The 23,485-nt window shown below is 38.0% G+C and overlaps 1 protein-coding gene across 2 annotated transcripts in view; it reads right to left on the bottom strand.

Annotated features, from left to right (window-relative positions):
- Positions 1 to 18,989, bottom strand: part of INTS6 (integrator complex subunit 6) — a 90,360-nt gene extending 71,371 nt beyond the window's left edge. The window contains exons 1-3 of one of the 2 annotated variants that reach the window (XM_059378134.1): positions 18,323 to 18,989; positions 17,857 to 17,934; positions 16,890 to 17,039 (exon numbers count right to left, since the gene is read on the bottom strand). In XM_059378134.1, coding sequence (XP_059234117.1) covers positions 16,890 to 17,039; positions 17,857 to 17,934; positions 18,323 to 18,433 — 339 coding nt within the window. In that variant the 5' untranslated portion in view covers positions 18,434 to 18,989. Of the gene's footprint in view, positions 1 to 16,889; positions 17,040 to 17,856; positions 17,935 to 18,111; positions 18,240 to 18,322 lie in introns of those variants that run through there. The other variant, XM_059378135.1, reaches the window with a different exon arrangement.
- Between the last annotated feature and the right edge of the window lie 4,496 nt (positions 18,990 to 23,485).

Genomic DNA, 23,485 nt, shown 5'->3' with positions numbered 1-23,485 from the left:
CTGAGATTAAATAACATAATCCAAAGTCACCCAACCGGTAATTGGCACAGCCAAAATCTTAATCCAACTCTAAATACGATCATCTAAAAGTCCTATTGGTGACCAATAAATTCCCTTGAATACAATTCTATACCAACCTGGATTGTGGCATATTTACCCAGCAGTGAATGGTGTTACAATTAGTTTGCTTTTATTTAATATATTCTATCTGCAGCAAAATTAACTACAGAAGAATTATTCCTTTCCTTAGTGTCCTGTTGTTCTGTGATTTGTTACCCAATTTTTCTATATATAAATCAATACACCTCCACTCCAAAAAAACACACTGAAACAGAATACAATATATATAATAAACATCTACTTTTGAAAACTTAATAATTTCAGCCTATTTTTAAAAAGCATATACAAAAGCAAGATAAAACAACATTCAGTTCTTTAAGGCTTTAAATTTTGAAAAATTCAGAGAGATCAAAAGTAGAGAAAAGTAAGGAAAAAAATGACCACCCTTATTTCACCTGTTATTTAACCCTACCATGCTTAAGGTCTCTTCCTCTCTGAAATGAGTTTAGTCAAGAACCACACAAAGAAAAGCAACAGGATTAGTCCCATAAAAATTAGAATAATGACTTAATGAATATATATACAAAAGGACTTTTTTTATTTCTTCAGGAATAAATTATCCCTACCTTTGAGTGTTAGAATTAATCAATTTAAGCCTAAGTTTCTGAATCAACTGCAGAAAAAGATCAGATGATGTTGCTGCAGCAAAGTCTTTTTAGATTCAGTTTTATGCTAGTCCTCCCCTGCCTTTGGTAGTGCACTTACTCTCGGCAGAAGCACAAAAAATAATTGGCATCTTTCTCTCACAACAGTTTTACCCAGCAAGTTAAAACACATTTCTGGTTGACTACCAGTATCACAAGATTGGGGTTTTTTTCATGTTTTATAAGAAATTATTTAACATTTCAAAGGTCTGAAAGTTGTGATTTAATCATTGCAATATAATGTCATTAGCCATTTGGTGCCAAATCAACACAGTTTAATGATTCCCAAATCTTTATATTTAAGAATAACTACTTTACATTTTTATTCCCGGCAAGTATGTTTATGAAGTCACTCAATTTGGGGATGACTGTCCATATTAGAATATCTGCAAAATTCACTTTGATCATAAAGTTATAAACAGCCTCTTAGTTATAAAATCTCCCCCCAAAAATAATATTAAGCTCTGCTACAACAAAGGCAACCAGTAGAGGGACTAAAAGTTTACTTTTGCCATTAGCAGAATTAAAATTAAGATAGTTCTCTCAGAGCTGTGGCTCTTCGGCATAAAGAAATCTAAACATGTCCCTTGAGAATATAGTGCAGGGTATAATATTCTACCTCTAGAGCTATTTACTAATGGAAATCTTTTCATTTAGAAAACTGATTTTAAAAAAAAGAAAATTGATGTTAATATTGGCCAAAAACCTCACGTAAAATTTTTTCTAAAGATAACATAAAGCAAAATACGTTCAATAATACTCAATACTCAATAATTTAGTATTATCATGGTGTTGGAACAATTAAGGTATAAAATATCAATAAGAAAATTTAAAGAATTAAAGTAGATCTTATCTACTGCAATCTATTATTGCATTCTTGCAAAAAAGAATACTTTTTGAAAATTTTTAAATTTTCCAAAGTTTTGAAAATATAAAAATAATGTTAATTTTCCCCTAAATACAAACTAACCTGGTTTTCAGAATCAGCATTTTTACTTTTGCCCAATTAATCTAAAATGTAGTAGGGAATGGGGTATAGGAATTTTACTGTACCCTTAAACAGGTCTTAACTATTATCTTCTGAAGCAAAAGCAAGGCATCCCTGAGCATTCAGTAAAACCTTCCGTGTCTACCTCTGCTGTAGTACAAATGGGCTCGTCTTCCTTTGGTGCCACCATGTTACCAGTCCTTTGAACAACCTCATAAAGATAGCCAAGTGCCAGTCAAAGCTACTTTTCCAATGAGCTAAAGGGTCTACTGAAGGGAACATGTGTACCCACGATCAGCCCTCCAGCTCTCCTCCTGTCTAGTTACTCTGCCATATTCCAGGAAAGGTACAGGCAAAGAAGTCAACAAAAATGTTAAGATGTATAACATCTTATGCAACTAGGCTAAAAGCTATAACCTAGCAAGAAAATAAAAAACTTCCAGAAATAGCCTGTGCTTTTTTTTACAACCTAAAACTTCCTTTCAAGTTAAGTAACAGCAACAACAAGCAAATACGTTAAAAGGAAAGAGTTCCCCTGAGAAATAATTACTACATTAGTAAAAGTTCTCATGCATACACTGGACAAATACTAACTAGGACTTTCGTTAAAAATTTTGTAATGATACTTAAAAGCTGCTAAACTAGACCTTTAGGTCTCCTATTTACATCTTTGTAAAATCTACATAAATAAAAACAAGAAGCTGACATCATCTATCCTATTTTCCTCTATTAACATATCTAATAAACAGTAACAATGCATGTACCTCTGAAATATAACAAACCACTTTCATTTAGAAATTTTGAAACTCCCTATATAATGACAAAATTCAGATTCTACAGAGAAAATACAAAATACAGAAACAACATTAAGGATAATATTCACCTACTTTAAGCTTCTTTCTAAAAGAAAAGTAGCTTAGGATGCAATTCACATCCAAAGACTTCTTAGTCATAAGACTGATAAACTGATAATAAACACAATTACAACTATATACAACTGAGAAAAGCTTTTAATACATACTTCATAACACAAGCCAACTACTATAAATTACATTCTTTAGTTCAACTTCAGGCAACTGCATAACACAATCAGAATTTTTTCAGTATCTGCTTATTACCTGTACTAATATTTATATACTTAATATTTTTCCTTAAGTCAATTCCATTTTTTTTTTACTTTTGCCTCGAACTATAGCAATAAGATCTATGAAATCAGTTTTGATATCCTAAAGCTATCTTCTATTTAATAATTTATTGTCATTAATATGATTTAGCTTTTTTAAAGGGTGGGGAGGTTCATTATAGGGATGAATACTCAACTGGTTATTTAAACATTCCAAACAAAATATAATAATTATTTAAGTCAATAAAGGCCTAACAGGCTTACATTTAAATCAATATTCCAAGGCCAGAATTATAAGTTTTATGTTTGTTTTAGAGTTCATTAAGATTATTACTTTTATAGTTACTATCTCAAGTGGAATGGCATAAATGAATCTTTGATGAAAAAAGTCTAAAATATTCATCTTAGGAAATTAGTGCTTACAAAATAGTACCTTCGAATATACAGGAAAGATCTCTCAAAGATTCAAAATAAACTGATTAACCATGGTTGCCTCTGAAGAATGGAAGTGAGCAACTGTATAACATCTAATACTTGAACTTTTTAACCATGTGCATTTATTACATATTTAAAACAAGTACTCTTCAAAATTAAAATGTGTATATCCAAAAATAAAACTTTAAAAATATGTGAGTATATAAAAACCTAGCATTTGAGAATACATTAAGGTCTAGAACTACAGAAAAACATGTTAAAATTCCACATTAAAAGATATATATATTTTTAGTTTCAAGTAATTCTATTATACAATTGTGTACAGATATAGTTCTTTAATCTAACCATATAATTCCTTCTGTTAAAAATATTAACAGCATTAAAAACAGATGGAATAAGACTTAAGCAAAAGTAGATAATTTGTTTTAATAAAACGACTAAGGAGCAATATCCTGTTATTTGATTTAAATAATAAGCCAAACAGTAATCATGTAAGAAATACTGTAAGAACTGAAGAATAACATGACTTAATGAAAAAAATTAATGTTAAGGAAACTCAGTAACATATAGGGCTAAGAATTACTGCATCAAAAGTAACAAATTCAATATATTCAAATAGTAAATATTTAGTAATTTCACAGATTTTGAGTTTTACATTTGAACGGGAGCCTAAGTTTGAATAGAGTATCCTAACAAATAAATAGTTTTGGCAATATTTAAAAAGTAATAGCAGTAGTGTTTATACTGGCATAAACAGAGTAATGACAGTATATCAGAAATATCATCTTACTTAAGAAATACTAACATTCAGGATAACGAACCTAACATACCCATTATGTTGAAATGGACTGGATAATAATAATTTGGGAAAAATTATTCCAGCAAATTATGTAATAGTAAACATGTTGCAAACATGGCAGTAAAAGTAAAAAATAAAGGCCAAGATGAAAACATATTTTCAAAGACAGATTAAGTTTTGACCTCATTAAATCACACAAATCTACCTATACCATTTAAACTAATCATCTTCTTAGGGTATTGATTACCACCAAATCTATAGATATTACCTTTGCAAAAGTCTAGTTAAATCATATCTTTGACCATTAGGGCTAATTCCTTCTGAACAGCTACATATATGGTCTAAAAAGAATCATTCACACATACAACAGCCCTCCTACAAACCAGATGTACTTCAACCATAGTGTGGCACGTATCTTCACAACTACAACTGAAAATGAAGAGGAACAACCTAATAAATGTTTCATGTCAGTAAAGTTAGCAATAGAGCATTAAAGTTAATAAAGGAAAAAAATATTGTGATAAGCGCTAAGAAAAACTATTTTTTCCCATGTGCTATAGCTGAAGGGCAACTTGAAAATAATTGGATAAATCGTAATTCAAGACTAGTTTTAAGGGGTCCTGCTTTGTAAAAAATATGATTTTTCATTTTCTATGAAAGAACTGGTGGTACCCCAATTTCAGGTTTCTTAGAAGGAAACATTAAAATTTCTCAAAACCCATTACATAGGTATTTGTACTTGAGTAAAAACAGCTTCTAAAAATCTATTCTTCCTAGATTGTGACTCACTTATTGATGCTTGTGCTAAGTCCCTTCCCAAATGTTTACAAGTTTTAAATTATCAAAATAAATGACATTTTTAGGAAACAAAAAACTAACCCCATAATATTTGGGCCTCCTGCCAAAAAGTTTTTTATAAGCCCCTCTAACTATACATACAAACCCACCAAGCTTTTCTTAGCAATGAACCTCATAAAAAAGCAGATGTCATGTATGGATGACTGACATTGTTACATATTTTTGATAGTTGCTATAAGCTCACTAAAATGGAAGCTCTATGAATAACTCTTCCTTTATTATATTAAAGATTTACATTCAGGGCGCCTGGGTGGCTCAGCTATTAAGCGTCTGCTTAGGTCATGACCCAAGGGTCCTAGGATAGAGCCCCACATCAGGCTCCCTGCTCATTGGGAAGCGTACTTCTCCCACTCCCTCTGCTTGTGTTTCCTCTCTCTGTGTGTCAAATAAATAAATAAAATCTTAAAAAAAAAAAAGATTTACATTCAGTATAATGTTGTGTGGGGATTAGACACTGTCTGTTCTGGGTTAACAATAAAGTTTACATATAAAGACCTTTTACTCATTCTATTACCTGATTTAGGCCCTGTTTTCTGGAGACAATGTTGGTTGTTCTTTCTAACTTACTGCTTAGAGAAACAGACTGACAAAACTGTGCAACAAAAATTCAAAATTTTACATTAGTTGTTACCTGATGAAGTACATAAATGACCAGGAACTATTACAATTCGGACACTATCAGAGGCCACAAAGACATTGTTTTGTTTATTCCTGATAATCCAAAAGTACTGTATAGCCTATCATCGTCTTGTAGATGGAGCCTTTGTAACATCACTTACTAGGGTCTGCAGCCTAACCTTTCACAGAACACTACATACTCAATCATCTTCAATTCCTATGACTAAAAATAATCTGTTCTTTATAATAATATAATAATCTATTTCAGAATTGTTGGGATACTCCTAGTGTTCAAACTCCAAAATAACTGGAAGACTTTGTTGATCTTTCCTAAACCTAACTAGGTTCACTAGTTTTAAGGCAAAGGAAAGGTTTTCCTTTAACATGACAGCATCAACACTGCCATTTACTAGTTAAAAAGTACATTACTAATAGCTAATGCTACAATTTCTTTTTCTCACATACTCAGAACTGTTTTCATTTCTGTAACGGGTTTTAGATGACATAAACCTTCCAAGGACCTTTGCCATGAGCCCTCAGCTTATCTAGGCAAAACTAAGGATAGGAAAATGTTTAAATGCCATACCCGGTTTTTGTTTTTTTTTCAAGATTTTATTTATTTTGTTTGTTTATTTGAGAGAGAAAGAGAATGAGAGCAAGTGAGCAAGACAGGGGGAAGGTCTGAGGGAGAAGCAGACCTCCTGCTATGTAGGGAGCCCGTTCCCGGGACTCCAGGATCATGACCTGAGCCGAAGGCAGTCACTTCAACAACTGAGCCACCCAGACGCCCATGCCATACCCTTTTAAGGCACAGATTAAAAAAGCAAGAGTGTGTAGGGACTAAAATAAATCTTGATAAGAAATTATTAGGCTGATGTAAATTTGTCCTTTGGTTATAACTAATCCTCTTTATTATAAGATTCTTAAGTTATTTTTTTATGTGCAACTACCTCTCACTATACCAATAACTGAATTTCAAATTGCACATGCTCTAAAAAAGAACTATTATCACATTAAAAAAAACCTTCCTAAGCTTTTCCTGCTTTTCCCCACATAAATCTACATTACAAATAGTAAAAGGGATCATACATTTCACATTTGACCTTTCTTCTCCACAAGAACATCCTCCAACCTCTATCCCAAACATCACCAACTTGAACACTAAAATATACAAAGCCCTAGAAATGGACTCAGATCTGTATGTCCTCAAAGATTAAAAACTTGCTTTGAAAATCAAAACATGTCTGGTTTATTAAACTACTCATGTTACCATACTACTTTTGAATAATAGACAGATTTTGGGGGGCCCCTGTGTGGCACAGTTGGTAAAGCGTCCAACTCTTGGTTTCAGCTCAGGTCCTATCTCAGGGTCATGAGATCGAGCCCCACATCAGCTTGAAGTCTGCTGGAGAGTCTCTCCATCTCCCTCTGGCCTTCCCCCTCACGCTCTCCCTCTAAATAAACAAATGTTAAGAAAGAAAGAAAGATAGACAGATAGATACATAGATTTTGGAGAAAAGACTTTTTAACACCAGGGGGAAATATTTCTGGAGCCATCTATAGAGCTTCAATTCAAAGTCAAAAAACCATTACGTTCCTTGTGGCACAAAATTTTACTTTCACTAGAATGACTAGATAGCTAATTCTAGCTTCTTATATTGGATGTATGTTGGCTTACAGAACTTTTCTCTAAGGTTTCAGATTAGAAAGCTTTTATCCTGTTATGTGTTTAACATAACATTGGGGATGACAATCATCATCATCTGAGTTTTTACCATGAGCCAAACAGGCATTTTGCTAGCTGATTAACAAATATTTCTAGTTCATTTTTTTTGTTTTTAAAGATTTTATTTATTTATTTGACAGAGATAAGTAGGCAGAGAGGCAGGCAGAGAGAGGGGGAAGCAGGCTCCCTGCCAAGCAGAGAGCCCGATGCGGGGCTCGATCCCAGGACTCTGGGATCATGACCTGAGCCGAAGGCAGAGGCTTTAACCCACTGAGCCACCCATGTGCCCCACAAATATTTCTAGTTCTTATAAAAATTCTTTAGATTGCTACTATCATCATTTTGAGGATAAGAAATCTGAAGCTCAGTGAGATTAAGGGGACTTGTCAATACAACCTAAGCTAGTAAGCAGCAGAGCCAGGCACAGCCAGTTCTAATAAAGCAGTTCTTTCCATATCATGACACTGCTTGTTCTGAAAAACGCTAGATAAAATACTCTTACAGGCGGGGCGCCTGAGTGGCTCAGTGGGTTAAAGCCTCTGCTTTCGGCTCAGGTCATGATCCCAGGGTCCTGGGATCGAACCCCACATTGGGCTCTCTGCTCAGCAGGGAGCCTGCTTCCTCCTCTCTCTGCCTGCCTCTCTGCCTACTTGTGATCTGTCAAATAAATAAAATCTTAAAAAAAAAAATACTCTTATGGGCCCACAATACCCATTTTTAAAATTCAAAACAAGGAAATTCACAAAAATGGTAATAGGTGTTATAGTAAATTACGCTGTGTGTCACTTAATCTTCACCATAATCCTGCAGCACAGATCCTTTCATCTCATTTTCTTAATGGGGAAACTGACGCAGAAGTATTCCATGGAACTCATAGGTAGAGTGGGAACCAACAGAACCAAAGAGTTTTCTGAATCTTGAAACACAAAGCTTAGAGGTTTTCAAAATTATCTTACATCAAAGGAAACATGATGGTTAACTTATTACAAACCTTATAAACCAGATAAAAAATTATAATTGTAACACACATACTGGCTGGCATACTACACTGGAAAAGCCAACTAATCAACTGACTAGGTTTTAACTCTATATGAACAAACTGTATCAGAAACTTAATAAACTAGGAAATACAAAATCAAGAAGTACCATTAAGTATATACATCTATTAGTATCTAGGCCTTAAAATAATAGTGGTGTAAAATCCTGTCAACTAATCCCCCACATTCATATTCTTATTTTTTTCCAAACAGGTGAGTAGGAAGAAAATCCAACTGCATGTAACAGTATTTCCATACAGTGTGACAAGAAAGGCTAAACATAACACACTGACAAAATGAAATACCTGGTTTTCACAGAGAATTGAAAGAAACTATATTCCATTAAAGAACTACAGACATACCCCCAAAAGGGATTCAGATATACTGGTTATATTTTTAAATAAAACTGATTCTTAAATAACATACAAGTTACTAATAAAATATGCATAATTGTTCCACAACCAATTTCAATCTTTTAAAATACTTTGTAAGTGTGAAGAAATTAAACATTTTAAACCTTTCTGGCCTTTATGTATAAAATGAGGAAGATGGAGTAAACTTCTAACATGACTTTCAATTCTAAAGTCCCATAAAATAAGTCACAGTAAAAGATATATAAAGGCTCAATGAAAACTTCTGTCAGCAGATGCAAAAGTTCAATTTTATTCTCAAGAGTGTATATAAAGGGACGCCTGGGTGGCTCAGTGGGTTAAGGCCTCTGCTTTCGGGAACCAAAGAGTGGGAACCAACAGAACCAACTGTTGCAACCAACTATCAGGTCATGATCCCAGGGTCCTGGGATCGAGCCCCACATCGGGCTCTCTGCTCAGCAGGGAGCCTGCTTCCTCCTCTCTCTCTGTCTGCCTTTCTGCCTACTTGTGATCTCTGTCAAATAAATAAATAAATCTTTAAAAAAAAAAGAAGTGTATATAAAACTTCACTAAGCTTTGCATTTAGAATTTATGCATGTAAGTTATACCTCAATAAAAAGGCTGGAGGACAAAGAACCAGGGAATAAAGACAAATTTAAAAAGAAACAAACAAACAAACAAACAAAAAAAACTTTAGGGATGCCTGGGTGGCTCAGTGGGTAAAGCCTCTGCCTTGGCTCAGGTCTTGATTCCAGGGTCCTGGAATCGAGCCCCGCATCCGGCTCTCTTCTCAGCAGGGAACCTGCTTCCTCCTCTCTCTCTGACTCTCTGCCTACTTGTGATCTCTGTCAAATAAATAAATAAAATCTTAAAAAAAAAAAAAAAGGTATTTCATTTATGGTCTGGGACCATGCTTAAATTAAGAAAATTAATAATATGGCTAAACAAAAATTAATTTATATAAGAACAATACTTTATTTTTTTTTAAAGATTTTATTTATTTATTTGACAGAGAGAGATCACAAGTAGGCAGAGAGGCAGGCAGAGAGAGAGAAAGAGGAGGGAAAAGGCTCCCTGCTGAGCAGAGAGCCCTATGCGGGACTCGATCCCAGGACCCTGAGATCATGACCTGAGCCGAGGCAGTGGCTTAACCCACTGAGCCACCCAGGCGCCCAAGAACAATACTTTTTTTAAATGAAAGAAAACAGGATTGGTATATATAGGCACTGATCAACCAAACAAACAATGAAAGCCCACCAATATGATTTTATATAGATTAAAAACTTAAGCGAAGGGTTAATATTGGCTAAAATAAATAATTTTTAAATATCTAAGAAAATTTCAAGTTATAAAATATTGTACAATGTCTCCATAGAAATCCATGAAATGATTATGGCTAAACAACCCTTTCACCAATTTAACCACAAACGACCTTAAACCAACTAAAAATACTTGAATAAGTGAATTTCTTTCATTCAAATATTACATTTGTTCCTGGCCTTTTAATTTTCAGTTGTACATAATTTAATATATACCATTCTCTTGCATGAATGCAAAATAAAATTCTCTTTGAAGAAGTAAAACCTTTTATTTTTTGCCTTTTATGCTTATGACTTCTTTTCAATAATTTGTAATTAAGAATGCAATAATGTCCTTTGGATATTCTTTTTCATTTTCTTTTGAAAAATCATGGCAGAGTAGTTTTTTGATCCTTTAGAAAACAGAGACTTAGAGTATAAAACTATGAAGAAAAAATGACAGCAAGTGTTTTCAAAGAAAGTAAAATGTGGGTCTTCAAATTTTTCATTTACACTCCCAACTTTAAAACTAATGCTCAATAGGAAATGAATCATACCCATCTTTATCTACTTTGAGCTCAGTCAAATCTTATTAAAACATCCCTTGATATACCCAACAGATGCACTCCTCAAAGGTCCCTTGCAAACAAACTTGTGTAAATCTCATCTTAAACACACTAGGGGGAGCTCCCCATTTAAAAGAATCCTAAAACATGTGCTTTTTGTCCTCTGTGAAGGTTCCTTCTCTAACTTGTACTCCTGCAAAAAAAATGACTTTCTGACTTATCTGAAACTTACATCTAGTTTTCATTTAATGCAGTTTTAAAAAACACCATCCCTATACTTTGTCATATTTACCGACTGCCATTAAGACAACTCTGGCCAAGTTATAGTATTTACTTTTCACACTGCATCCTCAGGAAGCAATACAAAGCCCAAGGGAAAAAAATATATACGGAATATGCTGTAAGATTTCAAAGCCTATGATAAAAATCTGCTTTAAGGATCTCTAAATTCTTATAACTTCACATTTAAAGCTGAAAAATAATAACTAGAGATAAATAAAAACTATTCTACTGAGGGGGAAAAGTATGCTTTGTGTCTCCTGGGCACGTCACAATTTTGAAAGTAATTTTAATATATCATCCCATTTAAACCTCCAATCAATTCTATAATAAGAGTACAATGTCTTCATTATTAGCAATCCAGAATATGAAGAAGCAGAGGCACAGGATGGTCAAGTGACTACACTACATTACATAGTAATTTAATATCAAAGTTAGGACTGGGATTCCAATTTTCACATTTCTGGCTATTGCACTGCTTTTACACAGTTAAAGATGGGAAAAAAAAACTCTTCATCAAGTTTGACTATAGAGTCTTCTATCTACCAATAAGAATTATTGGCCAATAAAAATTATGGAAGATTGACAAACCATAAGTGACTCTTAATCTCACAAAACAAACTGAGGGTTGCCGGGGGGAGGGGGTTTGGGAGAAGGGGGTGGGATTATGGACATTGGGGAGGGTATGTGATTTGGTGAGTGCTGTGAAGTGTGTAAACCTGGTGATTCACAGACCTGTACCCCTGGGGATAAAAATATATGTTTATAAAAATAAAAAATTTAAAAAAAAAAAAAAATTATGGAAGATAATTTTAACAGGTTTTTAAGTTCAAGGACTGGCCAAGGCCTTGCAATGGGGAAAGGACATTCTCTTCAACAAAAGGTGTTATAAATACTAGACATTCACAGGCAAAAGAATGAAGGTGGACCCTTACTATACACCACATACAAAAATTAATTCAAAATGGGTGCCTGGGTGGCTCAGTGGGTTAAGCCATTGCCTTCGGCTCAGGTCATGATCTCAGGGTCCTGGGATCGAGTCCCACGTCGGGCTCTCTGCTCAGCAGGGAGCCTGCTTCCCTCTCTCTCTCTGCCTGCCTCTCTGTCTACTTGTGATTTCTCTCTGTCAAATAAATAAATAAAATATTTAAAAAAAAAAATGGATTAAAGACTTAAATGCAAGACTAAACTAAAACTCTTTTAAAAAATGTATAGGGGGAAGGCTTCAGAGACAATGGGTATGGCAATCTCTTGCATATGACACCAAAAGCACATGCAATGAAAGAAAAAAATAAAACTGGACTACATCAGTAATTAAAACTTCTGTCATCAAAGGACATTAAGAGTGAAAAGGCAACCCACAAACTGGGAGAAAATATGCAAATCATGTATCTGGTAAGGGGTTAATATCCAAAATACTTAAACCAAATAACTCAATTTAAAAATGAGCAAAGGACTTAAACAGACATTTTGCCAAAGCCAATATATAAAAGGGCAACCAGCATATAAAAGATGCTCAATATAAGTAACTAGGCAAATGTAAATAAACCAGTGAGGTATCACCTCACACCTATTATGATGGCGAAAAAAAGAAAATAGCACTGACAAGGACGTAGAGAAATTGGAATTCTTGTTCACTGTTAGTGGGAATATAAAACAGTCCAACTACTATGGAAAATAGGAATTTTTCAAAAATTTAAAAATAAAACTACATGATCCAGCAATCCCACTATATACCCTTAGGGTATATAGTCAAAAGAAATGAAAGCAGGATCTCAAAGAGACATTGCACACCATGTACATAGCAGCGTTATTCATTCACAACAGCCAAGAGGTAGAGGCAACCCAAGTGACCATCATGGATGAATGGATATGCAAAATGTGGTATATACACAGAAGGGAATATTATTCAGTCTTAAAAAGGAATGAAATCCTGGCATAAATTAACATAGGAATGAAAGGTGAGGACATTTATGTTACATGAAATAAGCCAGTCACAAAAAGACAAACACTGTAGGATTTCATTTATGTGTGGCTATCTCTAGAGCATTCAAATTCATAGAGATAAAAAATACAGTGGTGGTTGTCAAGGGCTAGGGAAAGGAAAAATGAGTTATGTTTAACAGGTTAAAGTTGCAGATATGAAAAAGTTCTGGTGATTGGTTGCAAAAAAAATGTGAATATACTTAATACTATCAAATCATACACTTAAAAATGGCTAAAATGGAGGTCACGTGACTGGCTCAGTCAGAAGACCATGCAACTCTTGATCACTCTGGGTTGTGAGTTCAAGCCCCACGCTCGTTGTAGAGATTACTTAAATAATTTTTTTTTAAAAAAGGATTAGGTGGTAAATTTGGTATTATGTATTCTTTAGCACAATCTAAAAATCCGGAAAAAAAAGTTCAGGGACTTAAAATTTACAAAATACCGTTCACCACTGTTTCCAGTTAATACTCTGCACAATAGTATGTTCAAGCATAATAAGCTACTTTCTTCTGAAAAGATGTGTGTAGTAGGTCAATAAATATAAAACTATTGTTAATACATTTGTTGACAGCCTAAGGGATACAAAAAACCCAAACAGGAGTCAAGTTTTCATTACTTCACCTACCAACATTAAAAGAAAGCCTATATTCTGTACTACTTGAGTATTAAATAGATACTGCTTGGGTAATAGGAACAAACTAGCTCTATTAAAACTCTACCTGAGTTTGCTAAATTCACAAAAACTTCTTTATACTGAAGAATAAAGTTGGTTAAAATTATTCTCCCTAAGTAAGATTCATTCAACTTGATCCTGTCTTAAAAGCCACTATTTTTTAATGAAGTAAAATTTGGCACTGAAAATTCTTAAAAAATTAAGCACATAATGTATGTCCTTTTAGATACTGCTCAAGGATTATCTTCATCAAGGGCTCAGGGTAGTAGGCTAGTTACAGTTCTAAGTCCTATACAATTTAATCAGTCGTATATTGGGTAGGAGGAATACAGAAATCAGCCAGTGACAAAAACCAAAAAACAAAAAACAAAGAATTGTAGGCTGGAGTAATACTTAGCAGCTACATCTAACCAGAACCTAACTTAAAAAGAAAAAAAAAAAAAAAAAAAAGATGTTGAAAACATCCACAGAAAATAAAACAATTTGGAAAAATAAGAAAAAAATAAATCTAACTAAATATATGACTTTAATCAGACCTCCAAAACCTTATACATGTCCTAATTTTAGATATTAAGGCTGGTTCAGATTTTCAGTGGTTCTCAAAAGATCAGCATTACTTGAAACCCTGTTGAACACATGTGAAAAACACATGTGTCACATTTTGATGCAATGATATGCAATTTAATGAGGTATTGCTATAATTTCTAAGGAAATAATTAACTAGAAGCTTATGTTATTCCATGATTGTAGAAATACCAGCAAACGGTACTGATTATCAAAATTAAATATTTAGAAGGATTTCTATATGCAACGGCAAGGAAGTTTTTACTGGGATGTCCAAAGTGCTTGAAGAAAATGTTCACCAACAGTCATCTTTTCTCAGCTACTTTCACCTTACGGACACCCTGCAAATTCTGATAGTAACCTAATTACTAATACCTCAAAGATGTTTTATTTGTAGGTATACCAACTAAATTAACACATGCAACACAGACATTAAAAATACTCGGTATTAGTTATGGAAAATCACACATGTGTATGTACGTGCAAAGAGTAGGTATGGGGGTATCTAAACAAATACATATGTACCCACATTTAGAGATTCAAGAAAATTATTTGGAAACTTACATGTTTTAGATGCCCTATAAAAATATCCTCTGTCCCTTTCATCTAGCTCACCTATCTCCTTTCTATCAGTAATAAGATTATAATACAAGTATTTAATATTCTGGGTTCTCTACAGGTCCTTGTATAGAGTATGTAAGGAGAAGTATCTATGTAAAAACAATGATGTTACAGAATAAAGGTATTTCACAGAAAACAGGCAAACACAAAGTACTCTCAGAAAGAAAATACATGAACTATATTTAGTATTAAGTATTTCAGGCATTCGAAATCCTTAATAATCTATCCTTTTTTGAACAGGAAACATATATTTAAATAAGCAAGATAAAGCCCTATGATGAAAAATATCTGTGGGCAAATGTTTTCTTCTAATTAAACACTTTACTCAATTATTTTCATTTGAAAATAGTGGCTTCCTCAATTATTTTAATGCTAGTGTCATTTTTATGTGCCAATTCAGGACATAAACATGCATCCTTGCTTATTCATCAAAAAAACTGAGAAGCATTATCCCTCCCCCTTCTTGAATTAATAAATCCTAACATGCAAAACAGCCTAATCCCCAGGCTCTTCTCTTGGTCAATGTGGTAACAGCACAGCAGGACCACCTTTAACCTCAACCATTTTGTAAAAAAAACTTAAGTATTCTCTGGTGGAAGATGGCAACTGGGAAAAGGGAAATACAGGTTTAAATTACAAACGTCCTTAGTCTCTCCATGAAAATCAGCTTTTCTAAGGAAGCATGCTAAGAAATATTTTTGATAGGTGGTAAGACGTAAATGTGTATAAATGCCTCGCCCACTCATGAAATGTGATGCAGAGAAACAGGAAATTAGTAGTTCTTCTATACACTGACAACCTGGCAACCAAATAATAACCAAATAATGCAAGTTTCAAATTTGTCTTGGAACTCAAAGATGATTAGATCAAAACCTTACCAATAAGCCTATATAGCACTACATATAACAAAGGAACATAAAAGGAAAAGAAATCCATTTTGTAGGAACAAACTGAAAAGTTCCTGGCAAACCTACCTAAATAACCAATGTTGCAAAATTATTAAACAGAGAAAACAAAAATTTATGTAATAAGAAAATACATACTTACTGAATTAAGCAATGGAGGTACAATTCAGTAGAAACAGAACAAAGTGAATCTGAATTGCACATATACTTTAAGAGCCATGGGATTATATTTAACAACTTTCAAAAATGTGTAGGTGCCAAATAGCACTAAGTAAAGCATAAACATTTCTAAAAGAAGCGAACAATTCTTCTTTCTATATAGTGCAACCGAAAGTTGTAGACACAGGAAGGATTTCCCTGAAATTTGTCAAACTCATGAAAATTGTGACTCATGGAGCTTGGGAAAAGCACAAAATGTATTCCTAAATGTATCCTTATGGCAATAATGTTTCTGAACTACAACCAAAATTGAACCTAGGTTTAATACTCCTTTGTTATGTGTAACATTACACATTTATCAGTATCTTTTATTTTCCTGGCCAGCAATCTTGAAAGTTATAATGGACTACCTTGCATTATTTCATAGTGAACCATAATGGGGGGGGGGGGGAACAGAATGATAAAGAGAATTCTTCTCCAAAAGTCTGGAGTTAAAAAATAATAACCTCTGGACCTTCAATTTAATTCAGAAATGAATTCAGAATTCTTTCTGCATAGTTGCTTTCTGTAGATGCTTCAACAGCTGAGAAGTCTTAATGTACTCAGGTATTTGCACTCCAGTGAAAATCTTACCTTCCAGAATAGCTATAAAATATGGTTAAAATAAACCCTGATAAAACAAATGGAAAAATTTCTTTTGACGTTTTTAGTAATATAGGAATGAAGATCACTAATCAACTAGTGTCTGTAAGTCACTGCAGTAGTTGCACAATTGCCTGTGGGTAGAGTATCACAGAAACTGAGTGTGGTGAAGCAGGATGTTTTCCCCTTTTATAACATGAGTGAACTTCAAGGGATTAAAACCAAATTCATGTCAATCCTATAGCACAAAATTCAGACTCTTAATTCTGAGTACATATATATTTTAAGGAGAAAAAAAGAGGGCATTAAAACCATATACCGTATGGTCGGTTTCACTTTTGTATTATGTGCATATTGTACTTGAATCTGAAATGTTTCATACTTGTTATTTCATGTTATATAGCTTTTGGCCTTGATTGTGTTTTTTCACAGAAAGAAAAATCAACTGTTTTTCCACCTTAATATTCAACCTACCTGCCCATAGTTGTCTATGCCAGTTACTAATCTATTTAAATTTAATAAATCAAAAGCTGTCCTTAAGGATTGGCCAAGAGTCGTAAGTCCTTCAGCCTGAAGGTTTTTCAGTTCATTCATAAACGTCGCATGGTTTTCTTTCCATCCGGCCTGAAAAGAAAAACGTGAGAGTTTTTCATCCTTTAAAGCCATGTACACATGGACAGCCGTTACAATCTGCTGTTCACCAAGGAGCTGCTTCACTTTACAGTATGGTTTGCTTAACGTGTTAATACCGTATCACTGCCAAGAAAAACTCTCTTCAAAGGTGGCCAAGAAAAAAAACCTGCTTGCTTACAGCTTTTGGTGGCTAACAGCCTTAATACTTTATAACTTCCACGGGAAATGTACTCCCTAACTTACTACCCAAAATTCGGGCATGCAAAGGTACTAGTGGAAAGCAGAAGTGAGCAGGACTTCTGAAGTTAACCTACGGCTGTCCCACTGCCCCCCGGCCCAGTGAGGAAGAATCCCGAGCGCCTAACCCACCCCGCAGCAGCCCACCCGGTCACTCGCCACCCAGGGCGAGCGCGGCCGAGCCCCGGGCCGAGTCCCCTTTAATGCAAACCCGGGCTCGGCGCGGCCGGGCCCGGCTGTCACTCGGGCTAACTTGAATAAATATCCCCCACAGTTCATTGCTGCCGCTCACGCCGCGGAGGGGAAATGTCGGCCATGTTGATCGCAGCGCTGCCGCCGCCGCCGCCGCCGCCGGGCCGGGCTGGGGAGGGGACGGCGGTGACCCAGCGACTCCGCGCCGCGCCAGGACGCTCCGGAGCGGGGGAGGGGGTGGGAGCCCGCAGGGGAAAAGACCTCAGCGCCTGGAGCACAGCGGGTGGGGGAGGGGAGCATAATGAAGGGTGAATGGGGGGGCGGGGAGGGCGAGCGAGGAAGGAACAGGGAAGGGAAGGGGGAGGGCGAGGGCTGTTACCTTGATAGCATAGGGTGGCTCTTCGAAAGTGACCAGCATATACCTGTCTCCTCTGCTGGCAGGGTCCCGAGCACGGAGCTGTGGGAGAGCGGGTGGGGGACGGGAGGAGGAACAGGGCGGGCGAAAGGGAAGCACAGAGGCGAGGTTACGAGGCGAAGGGGCGCCCAGCAGCCCCGCCGCCCCCCCCCACAGTACCGCACACGCAGCGGCCACCCCTCCACACCGCCCCCCACACACAGATCGGCCCCCACACACCGCCTGGAGCCCGGGCCCGGGCCGAGCCCGGCTTGCAGCGCCTGCCCGCCCGCCCGCCCGCGCGGTGGGGGAGGGGGTCCCCGAGCCCGGCAGCTCCCGCAGTCAGGTCCCCGACACCTCCGCCTCGCCGCCCCCGGCCGCCCTCCCCCCCACCCCTGCCGCCCGCGGGCCGCCGGCCCCCGGTCTCCGCCCGGGCTCGGTCAATCGGTACCTTCATGAAGGTCTCTACCGCGCCTTTGGCCGTGTCCAGGTAGGTGGTGCCCAGATGGCTGCGCTGGTTCATAGAGGCAGACGTGTCTATCAGGAACAGTAAGATGGGCATAGTGCTGGCCGGGGACACCGGGGCCCGAGGTGGTGGAGAAAGAGGAGATGGTAGAGGTGGAGGCGCCGGTGGCGGCGGCGGCTACCGCCGCTACGCGGGGCGGGGGAGCGCGGCCCCGGGGAGGAAAACACCGTCTGGGTCTTTCCTCCGGCTGCGGGGAGTTTCTCCCCCGATAGTTGAGAGGAAACTCCCCAGACCCAGTCCTCCCCGTCGTACCCCCGCCTCCGCCTCCTCCTGCCTGCCTGCCCGCTGGGGCGGGCGCCCGGCCGTCTGTCTGTCGGTCGGTCCGTCCCCCCCGCCTCGGGGGTCCCGTCCCCGCTCCCGGCCCCTGTGTGTGTCCCAGCGGGAGACGGGCCCGGCTCCCCACCCCACCCCCGGTGCAGGGAGTGGGGACCTGGGAGCTGGCGAAGAGGGGAGTGGGCTGAGGGGAGATTGGCCCTGGGGCTGTTGGGAGAAGTTTCAGGGACTCCCTCCGCACCCCGGCGGTGTCACCACTTTCTCAGCCCCTCTCGCTACTGAAGCGCTTTTCTCTCTCACACTCCGGTTTTAACTCGGGCAGGGTCTGCAGAGGCTCCGCCCCCTGACACGTCCTCGAGCCACGTGATGCACCGCCCCGCTGTTCTATTGGCTAAACCCAAGCCTCTTATTAGCATATTCAAACAGCTCAGGGGAGGGGGAAGCTTGTAGGCCAGCTCCGGGAACAGTTATTGAGCACGCGCGGAGGCGGGGCGTCGGGTGCGCGCGCGAGCGAGCGCCTGGGACGAGCAGGCGGGCCAGCAGACGCGGAGGCGGGCTCCGGGAAGGGGCGGGGACCGACCGCGGAAAGACCGCGGGGTGGGGGCGGGGGACGCGGCGGCGCGCGCAGGACGGCCGCGGCTGTGAGTCTGCGCGTCAGTGCCGCTGGCGTCTCCTTGGCTGTTGGAGGTGATAGGGGTCGGGGGAAGGGAAATGGAGGCTGGTCTCAGCTCCCCTCGTGAGGTCGCTTTCTCGAACTGCCTCCCCGATGGACGAGTGAGGAGGGGATGAGTAAAGTAGTCAAACACCCGATCACAAGGGGTCAGGCCCCGCGGTCTTGTTTCCGCGGAGAGCTCCGAGCCCGCGGTCGCCGGAGGAGGTTCCTTGAACCTGGGAGGGCCGGTCCCACCACGGGCGGGCCCGCGGCGGGGGGAGGGGAAGTGAGAGGTTGTTTATGACCAGGGACTAATCTCCACCAGTCCCACCGCTCCCGGTGGGGAGTGAGGTCGGGTCAGAGCTTCGCCTGCAGTCTCGGTTTTGGGGAGCAACCAAGGGTGAGGGCTCGCCCCAGAGCCGACCAAGAGTTCTCCGGGTGAAAGACCCAACAAAAAGAAAACTAACCCTGTTTTCCTAACTCAGCCCTAAGAGCGCATGGGGGAAGACTCCCAATATGGATAACAGTTTGTTGTCCTTGTTATTCTCAGGGAAAAAGAACCGATCATATCCAAAGAAATACCTCTCTTAAGCCTTTTTTTTTTTTTTTTTAGGGCCAAAGAATGTCAATTTCAGAGCTAAAAGGGATCTTAGAAAACGGTAGAACACTAACTTGTTATTATATGGAAAAACTGATCAGCTTGCCCAGGTGAGACACACGGAGGGGTTCCCCGTAAACCCTGCCAGTGCTCGCTCTTTCACTATATGCTGTTTCCAAATACTGTATGAGAGAAGACGTTCTTGGTTAAAAGAAGTCCCTGTCACCATGCCCGAAGTAATGAGTCCTCTCCTAAAGGTCCAAGGAAAACTGTCCACTCAAACATAACAGTTGAAAAACTGAAGACAGTACCTGAGCTACAAGTTGTATTAAGAGACATACAACCCTTATAAAGAGTATGGAGATAGCCATAGGGCCTCTCCTGCTAGCCTTGCATTTCGATTTTATTTTTTTATCCTGAAATTCTTAATTATTTACTGCCTGATCATTTAATGAAATTGTTCCTACTAACCTTAACACCAAAGCGACATGTTTTGTGGCACTTTTTTAAAATCTTGAGTTTATATTTCATAACATGTATGTTTCCTAATACTTAGGACAACCTCTGAACTTCTTGTTAATTTATAATGGGGCTATTTCAGTAATATGCTGTTCTGTTAGTATGAACCATAGAAGAAAGATATTTTTAAGAGAGCTGGACTACAAAATAAGATGGAATACAGGTCTTATATCCAATATTTGCTGAGAACTGGTGGAATTAAATGATTAAAATGTGTATCCTGCCTTCAAAGAGCTTATGGTTTTTTTAGAAGAATATTACATGCATATTATTAGCTACTACAAGGCAGAGAGTGATTAGATACTAAATAATTCAGAAAAGAGAAAAATGCATTACCCTTGGGTTATGGACATTCTCCAGGGACAATATATTCATATATTCCTTAATGCTGAGTTTCTGAAACTGAGCTTCTAGATCTGGAGATAAGATCAGAGTTCTTTGATATTTGAAAATTTGTGTTTTCATTTTAATGACTATACCAGTTGTCATAGATAAAGACAAAATTTTTCTTTCAAAATTATAATTTGCAACTGAAAGATTTTCATGGAATTGGTCTTCAGTTTTCTGTATCCATGCTTTTCAGACCGGTTCACAGACCCCTGCCTATCCAAACATGTATTCTCTAGAATGACAAGAATTTCCTTTGCATTACTCAGGTTTGAGAAACACTGCTTCAAAGGACTAGTAGGGTTTGGATATGTGAGTAAAGGAAGAGGAAGCTGCTGGTGAAAAATTCCTTTTAAGACATTGAAAATATAGTGAAGAAAGGAAGTTAGCATTGCCAATGGCTTCCTGGGGAACAGTGAAGTTCGGCTAGGCTAGAGCACTAGGAACGTGAAGAATAGAGTAAGATCCTTCAGAAAGGTAAGTCAGATCTAGACAGTAGAGGGCCTTTATTCCAGACTTAAGAATTTTTTCCCGTATAAATTAGTTTTTAGCTAGGGTTTTAAGTACAAAGCAGTGTTTGAAGGAATCAAACTTGACTACTGAATGACTACTACCATGCATGAATTATGACCTTCCTTGTTACAGTTATTTGAAATAATTTCCAGTGGAGATGACATGGCTCTTCCCTGACTCAGTGGAGTTGGCAGATTGTCATAAGTGAAGGTGTATGGTAGAGAAAGGGCTAGATGCAAAAAACCAGGGGAGCCAAGTCCAGTGAGCCAACCTGGAGTATATAACCAGAACCTGTGCTTATTACGGCACCTGAGATCAAAGGCCAGGTTTCCAGTTCAGGAGCCCAGAAATACTCGAAGGTATCGCCCTGAGGCAGAAGAGGAAAGAAATCAGGACATACAAAGGCAGCAAATCAAGAGGCAATCAGAAACCAGGAAGAATTGACGAGTGGTCCCTAGACAAAATTGTGAAATAGGCCAAGTTTATTCTTAGTGACTCTGGTTGACAATGAAGCTATTGGTTGATGATGGCTTAAAGCAGTAGTTCTGGACCAGGAGATGCATATCCGCATTGCCCACAGAGTTTGAAAAATAATAGTAAATGTACCAAGTCCTCATAGCCAGAGGAAAGGGATTCAGTCGAATTGGGATGGGCCCTGGTCATCTCATTTTTTAAAAAAGCTCTTCAGGTAAATCTTAGAAATTTATGTGATTCAGAACTATATGCTTAAAGTATAAAACTAATGTTTTATATCTGCATCTAGTAGTACTCAATAAATAACTTTAAAAATTCACATAGCCTAAGAGATACTACATTTCTTAAAAGAGCTTCTAAAATAAATCTGCAAACTAAAGCAGAAGAAAACTATATATGTGACACCACTATAGATATTAGTGGATTTGTATCATATGCTTATTTAAATTGCTTGAATTCAACCATGTTTGACAAAAAGAAAACTAAAGAGGGTGAGAGATTTCCACTGTTCTTCTGTGAGTTTAGGCCTCAGAATAAGCATGAGATGGGAAATAAGAATCTCCATTCAATCTCTGTTGATTCTAGAAAGATTCTGGTTATAGGCAGGCTTATTTTTCTGAAACATGGCCCCTAAATGCAGGCCAACTATTTCATCAGACTCAACTGAAAAAACAGCGAGCCCTTGCAATGCTAGAGGGAAAATGAGTTGAAGTAGTGTGGGCTAAACCCTGGGCTGCTGCAGTCCAGGGGATTAGGGAAGATTTTGCTGGGAGGACATTGGTCAGAAGAGGTATGTGGGAGAAAATTTGCTCTTTGTTGCTGGATTTAAAGGAGCTCTGCCTTAATGCTATGACTCCAATCTAAAAGGGAATGAATAAATTCTATGAAAGCCTCTGAAGGAGTAGTGACTCTGGCTTAAACAATAGCCTAAATTGTGGAAATGAGGCTATTTTAACAATTAAGAACTGATGAATTAGATTCATTGTAGGAGCCAACCAGAGTCCTTTTAAATTATTTTAAACCAATTAAGCAGGATAACACGGTTTAAAAATAATTATGTGCCAAGGACTTGGCTTATGGTATCTGGATGTGCCATCTGAACAGAGTAATCAGATGAACCCAATGTTCCTCATATGTAACCTAACAAAGTTTTTTTGGCTGTCATACTATTTCCTCAGCTCTCTGCTTTACTTTCTGAGATCACAGTAGCCAATGATGCTGACAGGTTGCCAACATTTAAAAAAAAAAAAAAGGCAGCATAAAAATTTAGATGTGAAATTATGTACCAGAATGTATTTGGATATAACATATATAAAGAGATTGAATTTTGGTCATCATATTGTATCTCATTAGTCCTCAGGAAAAAATGCTACTAAGGGAGTACTATGAAAAGGATATTAGATCTCTCTCCCACAAGCATTATTTCACAGTAATAGTTGAAGTCTCAGATGATTCAAGATCAGTCCTGAAAATGGACGCATACAAATTGAGAATTAGAATCACAGTGGAACAGTTTCTCCAGCTAAAGAACATGAACATTAACATTGCAGTAATTCGATAAATGTTCATTGCATACCTACTACGTGACAGGCACTAGCGTAGGTCATAGAGAGTTTGTAATCTAATGGAAACACAGGTAAACATGATGAGACTGTGTAATTATGATAAGTCA

Source organism: Mustela nigripes, chromosome 15, assembly GCF_022355385.1.
Source record: "Mustela nigripes isolate SB6536 chromosome 15, MUSNIG.SB6536, whole genome shotgun sequence".
Lineage (NCBI taxonomy): Eukaryota > Metazoa > Chordata > Mammalia > Carnivora > Mustelidae > Mustela > Mustela nigripes.
This window is presented reverse-complemented; position numbering and strand designations above follow the sequence as displayed.